General features: G+C 39.6%; 2 protein-coding genes across 5 annotated transcripts in view; both read left to right on the top strand.

Annotated features, from left to right (window-relative positions):
* Window positions 1-1,199: 1,199 nt before the first annotated feature.
* On the top strand, window positions 1,200-8,280 carry psmd12 (proteasome 26S subunit, non-ATPase 12). The gene is made up of 11 exons (XM_069714073.1): window positions 1,200-1,411; window positions 1,762-1,821; window positions 2,354-2,482; window positions 2,781-2,888; window positions 3,671-3,775; window positions 3,990-4,139; window positions 4,356-4,490; window positions 5,350-5,462; window positions 5,825-5,999; window positions 7,133-7,210; window positions 7,661-8,280. The coding sequence occupies exons 1-11, from the start codon at window positions 1,304-1,306 to the stop codon at window positions 7,868-7,870; spliced, it is 1,371 nt and encodes a 456-aa protein (XP_069570174.1). The 5' UTR covers window positions 1,200-1,303; the 3' UTR covers window positions 7,871-8,280.
* A 1,480-nt stretch (window positions 8,281-9,760) lies between these two features.
* Window positions 9,761-24,351, top strand: part of helz (helicase with zinc finger) — a 56,150-nt gene continuing 41,559 nt past the window's right edge. The window contains exons 1-12 of one of the 4 annotated variants that reach the window (XM_069714061.1): window positions 9,761-9,849; window positions 16,134-16,373; window positions 17,033-17,069; window positions 18,130-18,254; window positions 19,185-19,241; window positions 19,524-19,572; window positions 20,195-20,270; window positions 20,819-21,017; window positions 22,155-22,262; window positions 22,431-22,572; window positions 23,495-23,644; window positions 23,832-24,102. In XM_069714061.1, coding sequence (XP_069570162.1) covers window positions 16,152-16,373; window positions 17,033-17,069; window positions 18,130-18,254; window positions 19,185-19,241; window positions 19,524-19,572; window positions 20,195-20,270; window positions 20,819-21,017; window positions 22,155-22,262; window positions 22,431-22,572; window positions 23,495-23,644; window positions 23,832-24,102 — 1,436 coding nt within the window. In that variant the 5' untranslated portion in view covers window positions 9,761-9,849; window positions 16,134-16,151. Of the gene's footprint in view, window positions 9,850-16,133; window positions 16,374-17,032; window positions 17,070-18,129; window positions 18,255-19,184; window positions 19,242-19,523; window positions 19,573-20,194; window positions 20,271-20,818; window positions 21,018-22,154; window positions 22,263-22,430; window positions 22,573-23,488; window positions 23,645-23,831; window positions 24,103-24,351 lie in introns of all 4 variants that reach the window. The other 3 variants (XM_069714060.1, XM_069714063.1, XM_069714062.1) reach the window with 3 other exon arrangements.

Genomic DNA, 24,351 nt, shown 5'->3' with positions numbered 1-24,351 from the left:
CATTTGATTCCAGTCAGTACTAAAAAGATCTGATTGATCTTTATTATTATTATACCAGGCATTTACTTCAGAGTATTTAAATTTGTCATTCTATTGATTGATTGATAAATTGAAGTAGTGGGGTATAACCGCATATATTTACTCTAGTACTGTAGGCCTATCTAGAATAGTTTTTTTTTTTTTTTTTTACTTTGCTTGAGTATTTCTATTTCATGCAACTTTATATAAAATCCACCACATCAAATATTGTGCTTTTACTCCACTAATTTGTGACAGCTTCAGTTACTTTTAAGATTAATATATATTTATTTGTTTATCTTTAGGGAAAAATAAGTGTCTTCAAATGTTTTATTTTGAATTTTTATTTTTAGGATCAATTGAGGGATTATATGTTTGTTTTTAGGTATAGAAAAATCTTTTAAAGCTAATTCTTTTTTTTTTCTTTTTTTTTTTTTAAACCACTTGGATTTACTGGAAAATACATTGTTTTTATGAGCTTGTTGACTTCATATAGAGATTTTTTTTTTTTTTTTTTACAGAACCAAAGCATAACAAATATATTATAATCTTATAGAATATGAGTCATTACTACAGATAAAACCATCCAACAGTACATTGAGTTTTTAATAGTTAATTAGAAGCACATCGCTAAATAGCAACAACAGTAAAATGCACATTAAGTCAACAGTAAAATAAAATTCAAGAATATCTAATAGCAAAAAAGTGACATGAGCATTTACACTACTTTTTTTTTTTTTATTACTTTTCATAAGCTACTTTATGTAGGCTACATTTTGTTGAAAAGACTTTAGACTTTTACCAAAGTAAGGTTTTGAATTCAGGGCTTCACCTTGTAGTGGATATATTCACAGTATCGGCTACTTTTACTTAAGTAAAGTAGGCTTCCTGAATGGTTTGGTTGGAGACTAATTATACAACAATAAATGTTTTGTTTGTGTGCCAATACGAACTTACACAGGGAGGCATTTTATGATTTTTTTTTTTAATTTTTTTTTTAAATTTTTTTTTAAAGTGTGTATAAATTGACTGATAATTAGAACAACAGCAAGGGCGGAAAAAAAAAAAAAAGGTCACAGAAAAAAAAAAAAATTCTGGCTTTTTTCGCATTTACCTTAGAGGTCCGTAGCGGGTCCTTCAGGCGCCTCCGGGGCAGCTGGTTCACGTCCTCTTTTGATTGGTCATCTTTCCAGTTTCCTTCATCTGACGAGCAAAACAGTGCGAGGCCATCAGGAAAAAAAAAAAGAACAGTTCCGTACATTATCCTGTCTTGTTCGCCGCAAACATGTCCGACGAGCGAGCCGAAAGATCCGATGGAAAGATCGTGAAGATGGAGGTCGACTACAGCGCAACCGTGGAACAGCGTATCCCGGAATGTGAAAAATTGGCGAAGGTAAGCGGGACGTGAAAGAGGCCGGCGCCGGCTGAGTCATGGTTAGCATCTACCGTTACCAGCTTTAGCACCAACCAGAAACCTCCTCGGAACAATTCACTTTGAGCGCAGATCACTTATAAATCTCGATGTATATATATTTATTTTTTGTAACTTTCCAACATTTTTTTTTTTTAACTGCCTTTTATTCACCCATACGCGTTTTTTCTTTGCTATTTAACTCGCTTCCACCGGTGGTTTTTAGTAGGCTACGCGTTGACAATATCTTCCGCTAACTCGCTTTACGGCAAGGCGAAGTGGACTTGAAGTTAACATTATACACGTTAAGTTTGTGTATTGCTCTGCTGCAGGAGGGCAAGTTGCAGGAGGCCGTCGAGAGCTTGTTGTCGTTGGAGAAGCAAACCAGAACGGTAAGTTAACGTACCTATTTTGGCTTTATACAGTATTACCGTAACTTGCTTTACGATACCTTTTTTATTTAGCTGCGGAAGTTCCCTTCGTCTGGAAACCTGATGTGAGAACGCATCCTCAATTCACAACATCTCTCGGCTCATCTTGAACCACACGACATTGGAAAAACGGCCTCGAGTGCAAATGATGGCATGTAGTCACCGAGAGAAGAGTTGGCTGGGAAGCCTCAGTAATCCTGGAAAACGTGTGATTCTGTACTACTGCTTCCCTTTTCCTGTCAGTGTTATACTAAAATGTCCTGAAAAGTCCAGCTGACCTGGAATCCCGACTCAAGGCATTGACTAACAACCTATAGCGGTAAAATTATCCAGGAAAGGGGGGGACTCCTCGACATCAAATATTGTACAACAAAGTGACATTTTACGGAGTCGAGTATTGGATTAATTAATTATTTTATGCAATTTGTGTGTCTGTTTGTGTATATTTTAGTCTGTGAGTTTACTAATCTGTTTTTTTTTAACTCGCGCTTAGGCATCGGACATGCTGTCCACATCCAGAATCCTTGTGGCTGTGGTCCAACTGTGTTATGAAGCCAAGGACTGGGATTCCCTGAACGAAAATATCATGTTACTCACCAAAAGGAGGAGTCAGCTCAAACAGGTCAGATTCTTCTTCTGTTTTAATTGTTATTTTCAACAAGTTACTTGCAAACGTAATATTTTGAATCACACAATCTGAAAATACATGTCATTGTGGAATGTCTTTAAAGTTTTGGATTTGCTTGGGAAACGAGCTTTATTGGGAAGTATCTGTGATCCAAAATGATTGTTATGGCAAGCAAATTAATTTACAGGACTTTAAACTAACATGCATAACTTAATACTCTGCAGGCATTCCTTGTCCAGTTGTAGTTATTGAGACCTAAATCAATTTTCTTACTTTTTGCTTTCTGTCTCAGGCTGTTGCCAAAATGGTGCAAGAATGTTATAAGTATGTGGATGCTATAACCGATCTGACCATCAAGCTGAGACTCATCGACACACTTCGCACCGTGACTGCTGGCAAGGTCTGGAATGTTTTTGTGTTTTATAATTGTGCTTTTTCAGAGGGACACCAGAAAATGTGGGTTGATTTGAACTTCTGTCAAATCAGTTTGCAACTTGTGTCTGATGTGTTCTTCACCCAGAGATTTGCTACTGATTTTGCCAAACAGACATACCACTTTGTTTTGTTTATCTGAAGCATGTTTTTGTTAATAATCACTGAAATGTTTCCCTTTTGTACAGAATCTATTAAGGGACCAGTGTGTAGCATTTATAGGGATCTATTGGCAGTAATGGGATATGATTTTCATAATTATGTTTTCATTAGTGTATGATCACCTGAAACTAAGAATTGTTTTTTTCTTTACCTTCCATTGAGTCCTTCATATCTACATAGAGAGAAGGTCCTCTTTCACAGAGTGCACCATGTGTCACCGTGATGTTTCTGCTGTAGCTCAGAATGGACAAACCAAACACGGGCTCTGGGGAGAGCCTTTCATGAGTTTCGTGGCCACTTTGGTTTTCATCCCATGCCATGAAAGGGAGTGTTAGGGTATCCAGAGGTTTTGCTATCTGCAGCCTCACTGCTAGATGCCACTAAATTGTACAGCCTGCTCCTTGAAAGAAAACAAATGAATTTACTAGTCTTTTGCAAAATGTATTAGACTCTGGTGTACTTAAAATTTCTCCTGCCGATGTGGTCAGGTATATTAAGGGCAGGTTGTGATGAGGAGGAGGTAAATATTCTTCTCAACACAAGAGCCTACTGTTTGTCACTAATACACCAACTTTGTCCAAATCGCAGATCTATGTGGAGATCGAGCGTGCGAGGCTAACCAAAACCCTGGCCGGTATCAAGGAGCAGAACGGAGAGGTCAAAGAGGCAGCTTCTATTCTCCAGGAGTTGCAGGTAAGAGACTGATAGTAAAGACTTTATTTAATTAATGTAGAAAGAACATTTCTCAGTTATTAAGAAAACAAAATCTGTTAAGATTTAGCAGTATTTGCATTCCCCCCCCCCCATATTAATGTAGAGCAAGAATATATAAATGAGTTCCCTGTAGAAGTTTTTGACATACTGGATTGGAAGCACTCGCAATGTATACCTATTTTTCGCTGGTCAGGTGGAGACTTATGGCTCCATGGAGAAAAAGGAGAAGGCGGAATTTATTTTGGAACAGATGAGGCTTTGCATCGCTGTCAAGGATTACATTCGCACCCAGATCATCAGCAAGAAGATAAACACCAAATTCTTCCAAGATGATGGGGCTGAGGTAAGAGAGAGACCAGGACTTGAATTTAATGTTTCTAAAATACTGTAATGTACTTTCACATAGGCTTGACGACCATTTAAAAAAATATTCGGTGGCAGGGCTGTGTGTTTATTTTGTAGTAGCGTTTTTGGAAGCTTTTTTGGGCAAATCTGAGCTGCAAAGGTGGATGTAGCTAAATACTAACACACTTTCCCTTTTGTCTAATGACCAACTCAGGAGCTGAAGCTGAAGTACTACAACCTGATGATTCAGGTGGACCTGCATGAGGGCTCCTACCTGTCTATCTGCAAACACTACCGGGCCATTTATGACACACCCTGCATCTTGGAGGACAGCAGCAAGTGGCAACAGGTACATTGGCTTTCTGTCGAGGCACACTATGCAGAATACAGTTGGAGTATGAAGGTTGTTTTGATGATCAGATTTTGAAGTTTGGACATAACAACTGCTTTCTCACTGGTTTGTTAAGCATTTCGAATTTAAGGGTTACTGCTTAAATTACTTATTATTAAAAAAAAATATGATTAAACTTGATTCAGATAACAATGGAAACGATGCTGTTCTATATTTTTATTTATTTACCATGACTGAAGACACAGCACAATGTTTGAAATTTCTGTAGCTCAGTAAATTGTAATACTCTACCAACCCTGCATTAAAACTGGTGTTTTGGAGGGAGAAGTTCTCCTTAAGTAATGGCCCTGAAATATTGACTTATGAACAACAGCTCTTGATAAGGTTTTACATCAAACCTGCACTAGGAACACATACCCAGGTTGTGACCATCTGTGTGTTCAGTGCTCTTTTCTATGTACAATAACAAGCTAGTTTCCAATGCTAACCAGGGAGGCTGGGGCTCAGACGGTAGAGTGGGTTGCACGCTAATCAGAAGGTTGGTGGTTCGATCCCCAGCTCCCCCTGTCCACATGCCCAAATGTCCTTGACCAAGACGCTGAACCCTAAGTTGCTCCCGATGGTGTACCATCGGTGTGTGAATGTGCTCCTGATGGCAGCACCCTGCATGGTGATCTGTCTCATTAGTGTGTGAATGGGTGAATGGGAAAACCATGTTAAAGCGCTTTGAGACCAAAAGGTGATAAAGCGCTATACAAGTACAGACCATTTAACAATAAAAGCAACACTATATATCTGCTTTACTTGTTGCCTCTTTGGTGTTTCTTGAAAAGCAATGAATGCATTTGTGTTTCAGGCCCTGAAGAGCGTGGTGTTGTATGTGATTCTGTCTCCGTATGACAACGAGCAGTCCGACCTCGTGCACAGAATCAGTGCAGACAAGAAACTGGAGGAAATCCCGAAATACAAGTAAGATATGTTTTGTTTTTCATGCCTTGATGGTTCCACCATTAATTCGGTGAATAAGCCACAGACACGATGTGATGGCAGTCTACTTTTTCTAAGAGAAAATATGTATTCGCATTACTAACACAAACACGCATACAATTTTTACTGTGTATGTTGATAAACAGCTTTTCCCAAACACTATGTGAATCTGTGTGTGGAGTTTTGTGCACAACAGCCGTTCGTCATTTGTTTCCGTGTAAATTCAAGACAAATGTTGTTGTGTGCTACTCAGAGGAGCTGACCATAGCAACTTATGGTGACATCAGGTGACTACCGTCTGTGCATACAAGGGAATTTTCAATGTATCCTTCCTCTATTCCCAGGGACCTTCTGAAGCAGTTCACTACTATGGAGCTGATGCGCTGGGCCTCCTTGGTGGAGGATTACGGGAAGGAGCTGAGAGAGGGCTCACCCGACAGCCCAGCAACAGATGTCTTCTGTTATTCAGAGGAGGCGGAGAAAAGGTGGAAAGACCTGAAGAACAGAGTGGTGGAGCATGTAAGTCCCACAGTTGGAGCGATGAAACATGGGTGTAGAGTGGTTTAATGAGTCCATGCTCCCTTGATGTCATGTTTTGCATTGGGGGGGGGGGGGGGGGGGGTTGTAACCATCCAGAACCAGGCGGGCACATTCGGACAAATGCAAGAACATCGTAAATAAGAGTGATGAGCATTGAGAGAAAGCATGCAAAGTGAAGTGGTGAGGATCACTACCTTTATATAGTCAAAGTGGTGCTCTGTAAGTTTGATTTTATTACTCGGAGTTAACACACCTTAGTGATGGTAGTACAGACCATACAGCGAATATGAGTCTCAATCACTGGCATGAAGTGGCCAAAGATCAAAATGTATTTTTTGAATACACAAAAGACTGCTTGGGGTCTGTTGAAATGGATCTGATCTAACTAGACTAATTGAATAAAATTGAGAACGTGAGAACAACAGAAAAGCAACACAAGCAGTCGGAAAAAATGATGGTGATTGCAGCACTTTGACAGATTGCTCTTTGCAGCTCAGGAAACTTAGTCTGACAATTATCATAGAAATAACTCTAAATTAAAAAGTTGTCTTTTTCTGGTTATTTTATCACATTTTATATTATTTTTAAGCCTAATAGGTTGATATTATACATATACCTTATGAAGGTTGACATTGAATATAGGAACATATAAATAACATATATTAGTGTTTGCCTTTCATTTCACAGGGCGGATATGATAGAAATAGCAACTTTAATTCTAAAACTATTACTGAAATATACAAGTGAATTACTGACCATTACAAGTCCCGGTAATCAAAATAAACACTGTACTATGGCACTCAAAGGTCATTGAGCCACATCAGAAGAAAGTGGCTCGAGGTGATGATGTCATAAAAAAAAAGCGGCACTCTAACCTCAGAGACATAAATGGAAACAATTCCAACAAAAAGGCACAATTATTACGGTCTGATCAAACAATAGCGATCAAGCCATTGTGTAGTAATTTTGACAGGCCGATGTGCAGTATTAAAATAAACAAAGTAGTTTGGAAATTGATGGGACCCAAAAGCTCCCATGTTGTAACTGCAAAAAGCATGCAAAATATTGTACAGCAGATATGCGTGTTGATAAAGTTCTCATCTGTCCTACAGAACATCAGAATAATGGCCAAATATTACACCAGGATCACAATGACGAGGATGGCCGGACTCCTTGACCTCTCCATTGATGTAAGTGACAGATTTACAATAAAAACTCTTGCAGACTGAAGATCAAGTTAACAGTAGATACAAAACATGTTTGATTTATATACTGTACATACGTATATTTACTTCTAACTGGTTTAATGTGCTGATGTGGGGAATTATGGGTCATTGACTGATGACATGGTTATCGTTGGCCAAATAGCCCTCCCGAATATATATATATATATATATATATATATATATATATATTTTTTTTTTAAACAAATTGTCAAGTTAGCCATTGCACTAGATGCATACAATGCAAATGAGTCAAATTAATAATTTAGGTATTATAGTTCAGAATTATGAGGTCATCAAATTGGACCTGCAGAGTTCCTTTTAATTGTAAGCAAACTCAACATCAGGATTTGCGCTCACTGAGGATATTTTTGAAAGACACTAACAAAATCTCTGTCTTCTCCAACACCGCACCAGGAATCCGAGGAGTTCCTCTCCAGCCTAGTTGTAAACAAGACCATTTATGCCAAGGTTGACCGGATGGCTGGCATCATCAACTTTCAGAGGCCCAAAGACCCCAACGACCTGCTCAACGACTGGTCGCACAAACTCAACTCTCTCATGTCTCTTGTCAACAAGACCACGCATCTCATTGCCAAGGAGGAGATGATCCACAACCTGCAGTGAAACAACAGAGTACATTATTTTAATGTTTTGGTTCATGTTTGTTTTTGTTTTGTTTTCCTTCCGTGGCAATGTTTTTGAAAATATGGTATATTGGCAGACTTTGAATGCAGCCTAAATTCAATGTCATAAAATTGGCAAAAACAGTTTGCAACGCATACATGGCACCCCAACATTGTTCCTTTTCTACTGTTCAGTAAAACACGAACAATAAACACACGAGCACCTCCCTGTTTGGCATCTCTGTCTCTTTTCACAGTGTCATGCAAGACTGGATCTCCCAAGTGCGTTACCCATTGCCATTTGATAAACTATAAACAGTTGTTTAGCATTTATTGCCTTATGAAAATAATGGTTAAAAACTCTTTTCACTGTGTATTTACGAAAAAAATAAACTTCTCGTATTTGGTTAACAGTTTTATGCCGGTGTTATGTTCAACCAGACTGACAGATTCTAATATGATGAGGGCTGGAAACGGGAATGTATGAACATTGATCCAAGGATCAATGTGAAACACACAAGGACATGCTGCATAGAAAATCCCAACTTAATATGGATGTGTTGAATTCACATGATGATGTTAACTGGAATGGTCACCCAGGTTGAGGCTGTCAACTGAACGCTCCTGGGATTTACTGAATTAAGGTAAAATGAAAATTTTGGTTTGCATAACTACAAATTCTTCACACATCTTCTGGACACAAACTTAAAAGAAAGTTGTTTTCCACTCTAAAATAAACTACATGTAGCAGGATATTGATGTTTAACACTTAAATAACTTTGAAGTACATTATTTTGATAGTCATGTTATATCCTTGTGTTGTGTTTTTTTTTAGATCTCAATGCATGTAATCCTATCAGATGATTGTTGGGAGAGAAGGGAAGAGCTTCTTTTTTTTTCATATACAAATTTGTTTTCAGGATTTTACTTTTGTCTCCAATCTGTGACTTTTGGTGAGATATTGTATCATTTGAACATTTATAAAAATTAAACCATGTTAGACACTTAGAGGGGGAAACAAACAAAAAATCACTATTTGGTTGAGCTGTTAACAACTGAAACATCTGAAATGTGCCCCCGACTACACTCCGCTGTCCGAAGCTAAAAAAAAAAAAAAAAAAGGTTGGAAACCACCGTTTTAATCTTTTAACGAGTTGAATTATTTTAAAAGCAAATTTTCAAAAAAAAAAAAAAAAGGAACAAAAGCTGTTGAATAGATGTATTGGGAGTAGAAAGTAGTCTTTTCTTCTGAAATGTGAAGTTAAAGTATAAAGTAGCATCATATTAAAAAATAATAATAATAATCACGTCAAGAACAAACGCTTTCAAAATTGCACTTAAAGTACAATACTTGAGTAAATGTACTTCGTTACTTTCCACCACCGCGGATCCTTGAATGGGGAACCAGTGGACGAAACGACTCGACTTGTCTCCAGTACTTCTCAAAGTAGCTCCAACTGCAAGCGGGCTAGCAGAGTAGCATGCTGCGTAAACGCCTGATGTTTCGTGATGTCATCAAACATTATCAGCCAGAGGGAACAAAACCAGTACTTTTTTATTATTATTATTATTATTATTTATTTTTACGCTTTACATTTCGCTGCTCGTACTTTTGCGAAAGTAGGATTTAAAATGGAGATTTACCTTTAATGGAGTATATATATATATATATATATTTTTATTTTTTTTTAAAATTTTTTTAACATTGCTGTATTGGTACTCGGGACTTAAAGCAGGACGAATCATGTTGCATTGTTAATAACCCATTAACCCATTTGAAGGAGAAAACGCTATTTGATACGGAATACCCCGGTCATCGCGGGCTACAATACACACAGACTACCGCACGCACGCACGCACACGCGCACGCACGCGCGCGCGCACACGCAGCAGTCCTCTCAACCTTCAGATCAGTACATCCCACTATGCTTTGCGATGGTCTGACAAGTGGATCCAAGATGGCGTAGAAAGTAAAGCTAGGTAAGTGTTGACTTCCCATTTTCAGCCCTTTCGCTCGTCTTTTTAACCGCGGAGCCGCCGGGCGCGAATCCCCGCCGCGGGTCGTTGGGGTCCCGACGAACGCTTCGAGTTCGCGCGCGGGCGACAACACGATGTCACGGCGACGATACGAGCCCAAACACCGCGGCGGAGTTACAGGCCCCGGACCCCGTTTTGTTTCGGCGAACCCAGGCTAGCTCGGCTGGCTAGCCCGCCTTGCTAACGTGAACAGCCCGCTATTCTCGCTGGGAGCTTTTTTTTTTTTTTTTTTTTTTTTGTGGTGCCAGTTTGGTTCCAAGAAAGGCCCTGTTTTGGGGCTATCGAGGCTAGCCGCTAGCTACGCATACTGTGTTCAGCGACGACATTGTTTACACCCCACCGTGCAAAACACCCACGATAAGTTAAGCGGCACTGTGGGAGACATTTTTTTTTTTTTTTTTTTTTTTTCTCGTTTTTGTAACGCCAGCGTCATCGCTCCGACTCACAGCAGTCCGTGACAAGTTTGGCCAGACAAACAACAGCTTCAACTACCTGCTCTTTTGAGACGAAACAAAGTCACTCTCTCCGCGCGTCTCTTGTTTATCTTTTAATTTCTACTTATTGGGCTCCCGGGAATATTTTACAGCCGTGTTTTGTGCTCGTTGTTACTGATGATGCTCGCGAAACCAAATTAATTTGTTATCTTCGATCGCTGTCTGCCAATGTTCCTCTACAACTCTCCTCGGATACTAAATATATTTTGTCAGCCGCTGTGCAGCGCACGAAGCTGTTGTTGGTGCGTTGAACGCCAGAAAAGAAAGAAGGCAGGTGCCCTCATTGTATTCCGGCAAACTATTTACTAGCCAGCTTCTTCATTGGGAAGTCGCTTGCAAGCACAAACATTAGGTGACGGGCATCGTTGCGGTTACATATAACCTCTCTGAATTTAGATGATGTACTGTGGTAATATCAGTCCTGTGTTTTTTTTATTATTATTATTATTTTTTTAATTAATTAATTTTTTTTATTTTTATTATTATTATTTTTTATCTCGGATCATTATCTTTGTCCTTCACTTTACAATCCACACATTTGACAGACTAGAGTTTGATGATTATGCATTAGGGCTGCAGTGTGTGTGCCATGATGGCAATGTTATTGTAACCGCCACTACTTGTAGAGGACATGTTTCCAGGTATGCCATGGACACCAAACACTTCGCAGCCTCCACCTACCTTAGCCTGACTTCCTCCAGTGAGGGTAGGTGTGTTATTCATTATTATGATGGGTGCTGCAACATTGTCCAGTTCTCACATGTGCTTAGTTTGCAGGGATAGTTTTGTCATACAGCTTTAAAATAAATTTGAGTATTGTTCCTCATCTGAATCTTTGAATTTTTTAGAGGAAGTGAACTCATCAGCAGTTCACTTTTTCTTCTTCTGGGAACGCTAACATTATGGAGAACCTGTACTGGTTTGTCAGACACTTGCATGAAACGGCAAAGATGCAGCTGCTTAGTGCAGTTCGTCTCAACTGAGCCATCCTCAGGACCCACATTTTACTATTGTCATTAAGTTGACTCAAATTTATTTTCCACAAAAAAAGTAGTGTAATAATACACAATTGCTTCATCTACCATTGAAAATTTGAAATAAACATTAAAAAAAAAAAAAAGTTAAACAAAAGTACAACTAGGGCTAAAAAATAAATAAATAGTGAAATATATGCTTTTCAAATACGTTTAAACTGGCAATGCTCATCAGATTTCTGGAATAAACGTTGAATTTGATAAAATATGAAATTAAAAGGCAGACTTACCTAATTCTGAACCTGTTTACAAATGCTCAGATGAGAGTTTACTACTCATGTGATGTTAGTTTGAGTGTTTCTGTCATATCAATGCTGGCAGGAAATGTCTACTGTATTCACACTTTGCCATGGTAAACGCATGTCCTTCAAAATAAAAGCGTAGCAGCACAGGCACAGTAGACTTGGAAATGGAAGTCTTGTGTGTGTGTATATATATATATCATTTTTTTTTCTTTTCTTTTCTCCCCTGCACTCATTTCCCAGTTAGAAACCACTGGCTAAGGGCATGCACCCTGCACATTTTTTTTCATGCTCACTTTGTTCCAAGTCATGTAGTGATTGTCTGAGGAGATGGAAGATGGAGAAGGTTCTTCTGTCTTCAGGAATGTCAGGGGAAAAAAAGAGTATGTGGTGCAAGTATGTTATGTTAATTAAGTGTGGAATCAAAGCACTTAATATCTACATCAGCACTGAATTCAGATTAAATCCATGTCATGTGTGACCAACATGTACTGAACATTAGCTGAAGAATTTGTATATTCTGGTCCACAGGCATAAGAACAGTCTGAATCAGGGAGAAGCAGTTGGGGTAGAGCAGCTGTTACAACCATAGTTGCCTGTTGCTTGGTATTCGAGAAGTAACTGTCTGACAAACTTATTACAAGGTTATCATGCTCTTATTTAAACCCTCTTCTCGCATAATCTATTTTTGATACCAAAAAAAATACCCAATCAATGTTGTTTTTTTTTTTTTTTTTGTGGAAAACGGCTTTCTTTCAAATTGTGAGATTATCTTTTGTGTGATGTGTTCGTCATGCTGTGCAGTGCAGCTTTAGCAGTTTAGAAGCTGTTTGTTGTATCCTTTTCAAGGACTAGATATTGCAAATATGCCCAAGATTCCTGGGCTACAGGCTGCAGTTTCACTGTTCTTTTTGAGCCAGTCCTAATCAAAAGCTGAATTCCAGGCTGTGGTGAGTGCTTGGATGGAAATTCAGCATCAGCTAATTGTTGTGGAATTTTAATTAGCAGCTGAAAGTTTGTTTTGCCAGCCATATTTGCACACAACAATAATGGGTCTTTTGGGGCAGCATTTTTTTTTTTCTTCTTTTTTTTGGGTGGGGGAGGGGGCTAAAGAGCTCTTAATCTGCCACTCTGAGATAAATTGCAATGCCAATGGTAAAACTGGTGATGTGGAAATGCCACCAAAAGTTACTCGGCTATCGGCCAAGGTTGAGCATTTGAGGCTTTGGTGTTCTCCAGCAGGTCATGGTGTACCCTCCCTATCCTCATCTGCGCTGGTTGTGTAGGAGGTTGCGCTGCTTCATGTAATCTCAGACTGAGGTTCCCGTTCACATGCTTTTTGCCTGACCGCTTTTTAGCCATTTGGCAACCTATTATTTAAATATTTCTTGATGACAGAGACGAGGGTTTGGCATTATACAGTAAATTTAGTCTCGCATCAATTCTAGGCTGACACATTTTCAAGCTCTGTAGTTAATAAAGAGAAAAGCATTCAGACATCCAGCAATGGCAATGAACCTGCTTTTGGGTCAACAAATGTCATCTGGCCAGGTTTCATCATATTGCTTAGCTTCAGTATAAAAAGGGTGAACACTGGTTTCTGCAGCAACTACAGAGAATAAAGTGAAATGCTTAGCAGGCCAGATTACCCTGTTTACCCACTGTGACCTTCTCCAGTGTTGTAATATGGTTAGTAAGAATCCTAAAATTAAATTTGGTCCTCTTTGTAAGGCTGTGTTGACAAAACGGGCCACTGAAAATTATTATTTTGTGTTATTATTCATTGTAATTTTGCCCATGGGTAAGTTTCCCCGTCTGTTTTTCACCATCCGTTTATAATCTGAGTTTTGCACTCTGCTCCACATTAAAAAGTGTTGCACTTTATCTCACACAAGTGCCTCTCTTCATTTTATCCTAAGTGTGATGATATCTTAAGGTAAAGGTATTTTAAATATTTCTGGGAAGATACACAATCCCTCTTTTTTTTGGTTTTTTTGTTACGTAACAAAACAGAAGTGTCATCTGAGAGACTCTTTAGTGTCATTTTTGTATGGAGCCATGCCTGGTGTTGTGGAAAAGTTGCTAAGGTATTTTGAAATAGCTTTGTAAACTTATACTTGCTGCCCAAAGGTTATAGTCAGTGGCGCTAAACTGAAAACTTAACACGGACTGGATTTATAATAATGAAGAAAACAAAAAAAAAACAATCGCATGATTATTTTTTTTAATGAATTTATTTGATGTGCTCCTTGAAAGTTGACACGTGAAATGATTCGTCAGAGACCCAACAGTTAACTGAGATACTTCAAAAACACTCAGGGTTTTCTGGTTGGGAGCGATGCCAAGACAAGGGGTTGTTTTTGAGCATGCAGGTCCCCACCGGTCGCAGGTTCAACCAGGGGAGGTCTGAGGGCGTGGATGGGGAAGTTGAGAAGCTTTCAAGCAGGTCACCTGAGGCACCTGCATGGTGAGAGGGGAGAGCGACGTAAGGCGACACCTCTGCCATAGAAATCAGATCGGGCTCGAGACCCATGGCAATCCAAAGGAGAGCATGCTGCAGATTTTCTGATTGCCCGATGTACAGTGGGTACGGAAAGTATTCAGACCCCTTTAAATTGTTCACTCTTTGTTTGTCTCCACTGGAGAGGATCTGCAAGGAAGAATGGCAGAGGATCCCCAAATCCAGGTGTGAAAAGCTTGTTGCATCATTCCCAAGAAGACTCATGGCTGTACAAGCTCAAAAGGGTGCTTCTACTCAATACTGAGCAAAGGGTCTGAATACTTATGACCATGTGATATTTCAGTTTTTCTTTTTTAATAAATTTGCACAAATTTCTACATTTCTGTTTTTTTCTGTCAAGATGGGGTGCTGAGTGTACATTAATGAGAAATAAAATGAACTTTTTTGATTTTAGCAAATGGCTGCAATGAAACAAAGAGTGAAAAATTGAAAGGGGTCTGAATACTTTCCGTACCCACTGTATGTTGGGGGGGAAAAAAAGGAACAAATAGTCAAATCTTTGTGTTGAACCCCTATATCAAAATTTGGCCGACAAATTTCTGAATCAGGTTACAGCCCTGGAATTGAATGTCGTACCTTCTATTCATGCCACCCTAATGTGCAGAAAAATAGAACGATTTTTCTTCCCACCCCCCATCTACAACCACACACAGCCTCTTCGAGCACACAGAACCAATGATTGCTCCTTCTTAAATATTGTGTTTGTGTGTGTTTAGATGTACATTTTATGATGTTCAGATAGGATGGTGGATGGCGGTCACACACAGCTGTAATAAAAAATAAAATAAAAGGGGGGGGGCAACAGGTCCCATGCAGAGAAAGCTGCCGTCCAACTGTTGTTCTGTAAACTTGGATTCTCTAAACATATTATAATTCACTTCTGAAACTCGGACGGACGCTCCATGACTTGGACCAAACAGGCAGTAGATGTAGTATTTAAACACACGACCTACTGATTCTTCACAGTTTTATCATCTTGGATTGCATGCACTATGTCAGATACTTACTTCGTAGGCATTTTTAAAAGGTTATCTATTAGGACAACATTACATGGACGATGGTACACTGTGTTGATCCACATATTTAAATAATGATCTCAGTCCAAAAAGATGGCCCTTTTTATATATAAAACAAAAAAGATGTACATAACGATACAGTCTCATCAGTACATATGTGGGTGATGCTGTATGTAAAGAATAATACATATTCAAGTAAAAGTCCAGTGGAGATGTAGCATATTGTCATGTATTCCCATTAACACAAGGTTAGTGTTGACTGTTGACTCTCTATTATGACACACCGGTTTCCTTCTGCGTACTGTCCAGCATGTCATACTGTATTGTATCAATAAAACCCTTATACCTTGCATTATGAATTATGCCCCTAGTCTAAGGAGTCACATGACACCCGACCACTGACTCCACCATTACTGACTTGAAATCATAGAAAAGTATGTCTTATGCTTTAGGCGTCTCATATGACTGCTTTTGTAGCTCATAGAGGTACAGAATATAATGTATCGAGGAAACACTCTTCAGAGTCTCATCCTTTTTTTTTGTTGTTGTTAATTTATGACAGATCATTCACATGAGGATTTGACTTTTGACTCGAGAGAAAACACGAGTTAACAACGGGTTTTCTCTGTTAAAACGGTAAACAATTCCCAAGTAACTACGACTATTTGTGCAAGAACGACAAAAGACGAGCGCAATGAAAAAAAATAGCAGCGCTCGCATGGCCGGGTACCACCACGTCATCCACGTCTCGTCATCTGCGGTGACACCGGACAGTTCGGCAGCAAGTGTTGGCGGGTTATTAGTTGTGCGCCACTAAGAAAAAGAAAAAAAAGATCATTTCATCCTCTTCCCCAAAACCCTTATTGTTGAAAGGATGTTCATTCTGTGTGTCGTTCTTCGTCCTCTTCTTCTTCCTCTAGACGTTTTGTCCCTGAGTCATGGCGGACAGGAGAGCGGAGAAGTCATGTGAAGAAGCCAGCAGATCGTTAGCCAGGCGGGAGTACGAGGCGGCAGTCAGCCACAGCACGGACGCCCTGGTGGTCCTTGCACCCCCATCATCCAGTGCCCCTGTCCCACCGAGCCCCCCATCCCTCGTGGCCGCCGCCGGACCCCTCCGCAGCCGTGCCCTGCTCTACCGAATTGCTGCCTTCTTGCAGCTGGTGAGGACGGAGGCCGTCTTCAGTGTTATTGTTGATGTTGCAGAAAGCATACAACCTATAATCCGAGATGATACTTCTTTTCCCTCTGGCTTTCTGTCCCACAAATTCTTTCCATTTTTCATCATACCTGTCGCTCATCGTTTGACAAGTGTGCAGAGTAAAGGAATTGATAACTGAAAGGGATTGTTGGTTGACTTCTTTGGGAGAGGGGAGGGATATGTCTCTGACTTTTCTGAAAATCATAATATTGAAACGGCTCTCAGCAGTGTTATCCTCAAATAGCATATAATTTCCTCATATCCCTAAATTAATACATTACATTCAAATGACATAGGCTGATCATTATGCTTTAAATTTACTGTGGTACTCCTGAATCACCGAGTAAATTACCATGAAGTGAGGGTTAGAAACGAGAACAAGAACCTCTACTTTTTTTTTCTTTCCATGGTACCGTTATGTTATCTTCCCAGAGTACTAAAATTATACCAGTTACTTGAACCCTGAGATTATGGAAACTTCTCAAGTCCTATAATGATAGTGTGAGGGACTCTGCTGTCAGGCAAAGACGGCCATCCTTGGAGCTCATGAAACTCTGACCCTCAAACACAAAATATTCCACTTTCTTATGGTTATTACTTTTCTTCTCTTTTCTCCAACAGAAAAACTATGATGAAGCAGATGAAGACTGCAAACATGGTGAGTAGCAATTCAAATTGGAACCATCTGCTGATACATACAGTTTTCTGTTATTTGACCTATTCAACAAAGTTTTCAAATGCAATGTGCTGCGTTTATGAGCAACTGGGAAGTCGGAAAGTTCTGACCTCTTGACTGGGAAAATGCACCTGAACACCCGTCAAAGTGCAACTATCGCACTAAGGAAGTGGGAGCTTTTTATAGAGCTTCTAGAAGCAGGTTTGTCCTCACCTGACATGGCAGTCTTAGTGTTGAAAGGAAGAGATTTGCTTGCTCAAAAATAGGATTAAATGGTCAGACGTGATTAAACTGACCTGCCTAGTTTGCTTGCGGCGTTAAATTGCAGTTCATCATATCGTTTATAAATGTATTGTACAAATAATATTGCGCTCCTGAGCTCCATTTCGTCCCAGGGTTTATATGGATGATGATTAGGTTCTTAATCACTTTCCTGTCCTCTGACAAGCAGAAATGGAGCCCATTTTCTGGAGGCTGCCATGTTGCCTGTTTGCGACCGATCTCAGCTCGTAAGTGGGACACTCCCAAATGGGAATTTTCCCAATTCCCAGCTGCCTGATCGCACAATTGGTCTTTGTGTAATAAGAAGAAATCTTGAATTTAGTCTCATTTCCCTCTGGTGAATTTGAGCATTGTATTTTGTGTAAAGGTCATTGCTGAAATTCAGAGCTCAAAGACAGAGGCTAAAAAAGTAAATGAATTGTGCCTCAATGCGTGCAAGTGTGAGTCGCATGACATGGTTGGCCAAACTGAAATAAAGCCGGTGTATCGGGGCACTGCTGTAGCCTGATTTGCAGAATGGGGTGTGCTACACTATGACCATTGTCAGTCTGTATAAAAATATACAAAACCAGAAGAAGATACAATTTCACATTTACATTAAATTGTTCATAAATTTCTAAACTGCAACCTGGTCCCTTTTATCCTTTTTTTCCCCCTGAAAAATAGACTTGGAGACTTATTACATAGATTAGGAGAAACCTAACGAATTGAATTCATTCTCTCCTTACCTGTTCCCTCTGTGTTCTTCATCCGGTTCCAGTCCTGGCAGAAGAAATTGCCAGGGGAGATGGATCACTTCAGGCCAGCTTGCGTTCCATGTTGTTGGATGGCAGCCTGCAGGAGGTGGCCAACATCCTATCTAAAGCCTTGTATGGAGAGCCAATGGTATGGTGAATGTACAATGCATAAATATACTCTATTCATAAAGGCACAATGACAATAATTAAATGGTTGGGCTAGAATATTATGGCTGGATATTCAGATCAGATTTTTTATTTTATTTGTTTTTTTCAGGGACAATCCACATTATTCAGCATCACTGTAGTTGTACAGATGTTAGCCAAAAGGCAACATTTTAACTGTTGTCTGTTTGCCAGATGTTAGATTACATGTAATGCTGTCACTACAGAAAAAATAAAACGGGATCAAACCAAACGGGATAAAAGAGTGAGGAAAGCACATAGAAAAATAGACCATGTACAATGCAGACACAGTGCAGGATGTTGAAACATGACAACAGTAAATTACATTAAATTACATGCAGTTTCTAAGAACAAATTAACATCATATGGTGGTCATTATTTGAATTAAAGCCTTGGGTCTTTTAAGGAAAAAATACACAGCTCAGTTTTGAGTAATAAAATGTGTCTGCAACAGAAAATGCCTCAATAATCATCACTGATCAGGACGGCATTTTCCGAGACCCGACCATTCACCGTGCGTAGCATATGGGGTCAGGTAGAGTTCATGACAGAAAGTCCACCCACCGAGGTGCTATATTGAAAGAGCAACAAATGAACTGTAAAAAATAATCAATATGATTAATGACCGGAATGGGTAGAAGTGCTTGTGACTTGTACTCCTTTGATGCATTAAAGTAGCAGATTTTGGCAACGGGGAGCTCAAAAATTGCCATTTAGAAGTGTAAATGTTTCAACTTTGACGATGCATACAGTGTGGGTGACACAGCTAAATCTTGAATGGAAATATCTAGAAAAATGATAACATGATTTTTTAACATGTACCGAAATAACTAATTGCTGTTGATTGTAATTAAGAACTGCTTTTTCCTTCTTCTTTTTGTTGTTGTTGCAGAATGGAATTGTTGCAAAAGACCTCACCAGATTAAAAATGCTCTTCTCAGAAATAGAGGTAAGTGCCTCTGGTTTCCGATCCTCCTTGGTTGGTTCTTGCCTTTCTGGTGCTTTTTGTTCACGTAGATGTTTTAATGGCTGAGAATCATAAAAAGTCCAACACCAATTTAATTATTTTGTGCTCCCTTGTATTTGTAATACATGTATTTGTCAGTTAGCTGCAATTAGAATAATGGCCCAGCTGCTTGCACACAGCTGTTACTAGTTGATATAATAATAATAATAATAATAATAATAATAATCTTCTGCGCCCACTCTGCCCCATTCCCATCTCTTTCAGGCTGTTAATAGGGAGATGGCACCAGAATACACAGATGAGCCGGATGAAGGTGAGAAAATGTACTTCGTACAATGTGTTGATTTTAAATGCTTTATTCAACTTGGGAAAAAAAAAAAGAATTGATAATGTGCCTAGTGTAAAAATGTTCACATGTATTTGAGCGCTTTCTAAAGAGGATACCAGCTGGCTGAAGCCAATCTTTAGATGCTTTCACGGTGCTTTCCCACTTGGTACTTTATACTGTACTTGAGTACATTTTAACCAAAAGACCAGTAAATGTGAGTTTAAACGAGGCGAACTTGGGTACCAGCCGTACCACTGTTGATGATGTAACGTGAACATGAATCGACTTGCTGTCACGTTTTCAAACTTAAAAAAGTGGTTTGAATGTTTGAAGACAGGCGAGCGTGTTGAGTGCCTTCTTGTCTGTGCGTCCAAAACAAAAGCAGCAGCAACACGAGTGCTACTAGACTGTAAGACCTGTGGCCATTACATTTAACACACATTTTTACTGTGAATACAAATGCCGTGTGGATGAGGACATTAAGCGTACTCTGGTCTTTAACATATATGTGTTGTGAACACTGGGCAGCAGGGGAACAGGGAGTCATCATACTCGTGTGGAAAAACCCTCAGAGGTCTTATTAACCACTTGGCTTGTGTATTGACAGAGGTCCAAGATGGCTGGCAGTTCCGGCCTCCTCCCAGAGGAGTCACCAGCAGTGAGGAGTACACCCTCTGTAAAAGGTAATAAAAGCTTTCGGGTAATTTGCACGCAAGAATTTATGTCTTGCATGAAATAATGCGGCGCTAAATTGATATGCCATTTCCACTATTCTGGTCTGTGTGAAATGCAGGCATTTGATTGCAAAGGAGTAACTTGTAGTAGGTAGCAATGATGGTGTTTCATTACAATGAGGGCTATGAAATCATTATTCAAGGCAGTAAACTGCTGTGAATTTAATTTTTCTTGTATTATACGTCCTGTTATCTGTGACAATGAATCCAAAAGAATTTGTTAAAATCTTAAACTTACTTTTGTTACAGTCTTTTTATTTTTAATCATCAGCAAAAATGACAAGAACTGAAGGTTACCCTCTATGCTATGTCTATTGTTGACATACGAGAAAGTTTTTTCTTGTAACCAACATCTGTCTGGTAGTCTGAACAAATTTCTGAAGTAAAACCAATATCTGTATATTTGATTAAACACCTACCTGTGTTCAGCACGCCTGCCTGCCTGCCTGTCTGTCTGTCCGTCCGTCCGTCCGTCTGTCCGTCCGTCCGTCCTGTAGGTACCTGGAGCAGGGTCTGTGTCGGTACGGGGCCCAGTGCACGTCGGCGCACTCGCAGGAGGAGCTGATGGAGTGGCAGAAGCGCTACGCGTCACGCCTCATCCGCCTCAAACAGCAGCAGGAGAGCAAGCACTTCACCGAGAACTACATGGAGACCCTAATAGAGAAGTGGATGAATTCCCTCTCCCCAGAGAAAGTGGTGAGTGGCTTTGTGGTGCTTGCCAGCTCAAAAGTGGCTCAGTGACTAGAAAACATCCCAAATCGCGTGACAAATTTAGGGTTCACCCTCTCATCCAGGATTTTATTAAAAGCCTCTTCAAACATCTGTAAACCCTCCGCCGTGTAACTGTAGCAGGGCTGCAAGCAACATTGTGCTACCAAGTCGGTAGCTTTTAAATGACAAAAACAAAACCACAAAAACTTTCAATGCTCTGTATGAGTAGTATGTTTGAACTCAGTAAGGTTTTCATTCTACTGCTATAATTAGAGATAAACGCTCTATTATTTAGCTTTTCTTGTCACGCGTCTCCTTGTCTATGCATTGTGATTGTATAAGTGAAATCCCTTAAACACAAAGCAGGAGCAAACATTTGCTCAACATGTATTTATACTGGAGAAATCATTGAGGGTGACCCTCATTTACAATGACATCGAGTCATTTACAGAGCAAAGAACAAATAAAAACAATAACAGTGATTACAGCAATAACACTAGCTGACAGAGATACCATGGTATCACAGTTGAACTTATAGTTAACCATTTACTGTCAGATGAAGGAAGACTAACCTGAAAGATGAATTAAAATCAACAAAAATATAAAATAAGAAGGTTGTAGAAGAAGCATTCAAATATAAGTTAGGTAGTTTGAGTAGATAAAACGGAGTAAAATACAGTTATATAAAACAATTACAAGTACAGGTTTGGAGATTTAAAATCAAGCTTTGGAAATGTGTAAATGGAATAAGTGAATTGATTTTAAGGAGATTCTGTATTTTGTTCCGGACGTCCAAGAGGTTTAAGATTTATAACACTGAATCTTTTTATACTGCCATAACTGTGTTAACCATACAAACTCATAATAAAGATTTTCTGCAGGGCTGACGGTGAAAGGCACACATTCACAAACCTGTCATAACATTATTAAACCCTTCATAGCCAGCTCATAACTGTTGTTGTGATATATAGTATGTGATAGATACTTTTAAAATGTTTACGTTCATGTTTGTTTTATGCAGCGGTGAACTTAGGCTCATTCAGTTTTTCTTGTGAAAAATGTCCGAATAGATTGGCAGTGATAGTTCTGACTGAGCATGGGTCTTTCTTCTTCTTCTTCTAGCTAAGTGACAGTTTAGAAGGAGTGAATGTAGAGACCAGCTCCAGCCTCTCTGTTACCGTCACCTCCAAAAGATCCTCCCACTCCTGGATCTTCTCCTTGTTGTGCAAGGTAGGATAAAGTCTTTTCTTCGTCTAAGCAGATCATTTATCAGTGTGCCACGGGGCAATTAGGCAATGTTTTTACTGTTGGCCTGCCAGTGCCGCTTGGGTCTGTATATTAATCATCCTTAAATTTTGTGAATTATCTGATTATCTCACCATCGCGCTCTTACACCAGCCGGCCAGAAAGCTGTACCGCATCGCCCTGCTGTACGATGCCCACAGACCACACTTCTTCATCACAGGCGTGTCAGCTGAGGAGCGCCTCCAAGTAGTCCCCAAGAGCTGCCAGGAGTGGACCCCAGGAGAGGAAACTCCAGGTGAGACATGCACATACCCAGCGTAATATTTTCCTCCACCTTCAGGACCCTCCTCTACTTGTCCTCTGATTGGCTCTAACTCTGATACGTTTACCTGAACCATCTCACTCGTCCTTCCTAAAGCTAACCAACCTAACCCAAGAAAGCAACGAGTACCAGTCAATCAGCGGCAGAGCAGGGGCGGGTTCAAAAGGAAGTTGGATGGGCGAAAACAATTATGTGCATATCCATATGTCATGACCAGTCATGGGATTGTGGGGTCAAATTCACTTTTTCTTCATTTAATGTCCTTTGGTGCCAAGTTGTGTGACAATTTTTAAGGATGAAACTTTTTTCTTTTCTTTTTAAACCCGATTATTACTTGACCTTTGACTTTTCAAAACTTATAAAGAAACGTAAACACGGAGATTGTGTGTTTTCGGCTATGCAGAAAAATTCAATGATACACTTGTAGTAGCAATTTTGGCACAGACTCTGCTCAGACTACTTATTGTAGTGAGCACCAGTAGGCAATTTGACAAAGATCATATGATGTCTGTACATAAGTGAAAGTTGTGCTATTTTATGACCTGAATAGGTTTTGCGAGGTCCTAATCTTTTACTACATTGTTTTACTTTGACCACGATGTCTTAAATTACATAAATTGTGGTCATGGCACATTTTGACATCACGTATGTTTTTTTTTGTTTGTTTGTTTTTTTTGTATGTGTCTGCAGTTGCTTTTTATTGGCCGTATTTGCCGACAGTTTTAAATTAAAAAATGTCTTCCATTCATAGAGGAGTGGAATTCACAACCTGCGGTAGTTTACTTTTTTAATTTTTTTTTATCTTGATGAGTTTTGAAGTGACAGTGCCGTTTCTTTTTGTAACAATGGATTGCAAGTTAACTCACAATAAACTTTGCTTTTGTGACAGTGACAGTAGACAATGGCCTGGACCATTGTGTCTACAAGGTCGCAGTGGGCTTCAGCACAGAGATCTTTGGTACCTTCAGACAGACCATTGTCTTTGACTTCGGCTCAGAACCTGTGCTGATGCAGCGGATCATGGTGGACGCTGCCTCTATTGAAGGTATGATAAAAGCAAAGAGATCATTTGGAGGTCATTAAAAAGTCAGAGCATATGAAATGACACAGCTAAACTACATTCATGATTTGAGTCCAAACAATATATTCAGAACCGACAGGTCAAACAGTTTTACATCAGTGTATAGGCTTCATTAGTGCCTTCTCCTATTCTCCTGTCCTTTGCTCTCCAGACCTTGAACACCTGCTGGCAGCCAGGCAGCAGCTCTTGATGACAGCGAAGCGCTGGGATTCTTCGTGCAAGACCATCGTAGAATTCTGTCCCAATGAGACGATGGCCGAAATGGAGCGCGGTCTCCTATCCCGCTATCACATCCCTCTGTCAGCCGACCAGCTCTTCACCCAGTCAGTCCTGGATAAGACCCTGACCAAAGACAACTACCAGGCCCGACTGCATGACCTGCTCTACATAGAGGAGATTGCACAATATAAGGAAGTTAGCAAGTAAGTCAAATGATTCAGGGTTTCTTCTTATGAGGGCATTTGAATAGACTTGTTTCAACACTACCTATTGAATTTGAGTTGAATAACAAAGTACAAACGACACTGATAACCGAGAGTTTAAAAACATCTACAAAAGCAATGTAAATGAAATTTGAATAGAAAATGAACTGAAATGAGTAATACATGTATATTAAAACACCAATATAACAAAATGCATTAATATGATGATTTAAATACTAAATATAATGT

This window comes from Brachyistius frenatus, unplaced genomic scaffold, assembly GCF_029030835.1.
Source record: "Brachyistius frenatus isolate BFR_SWC_R1_liver_20210118 unplaced genomic scaffold, ASM2903083v1 Contig_125, whole genome shotgun sequence".
Taxonomy (NCBI): Eukaryota; Metazoa; Chordata; class Actinopteri; family Embiotocidae; genus Brachyistius; species Brachyistius frenatus.
Note: the sequence above shows the minus strand (reverse complement) of the source record. Positions and strands in the feature narration are given on the sequence as shown.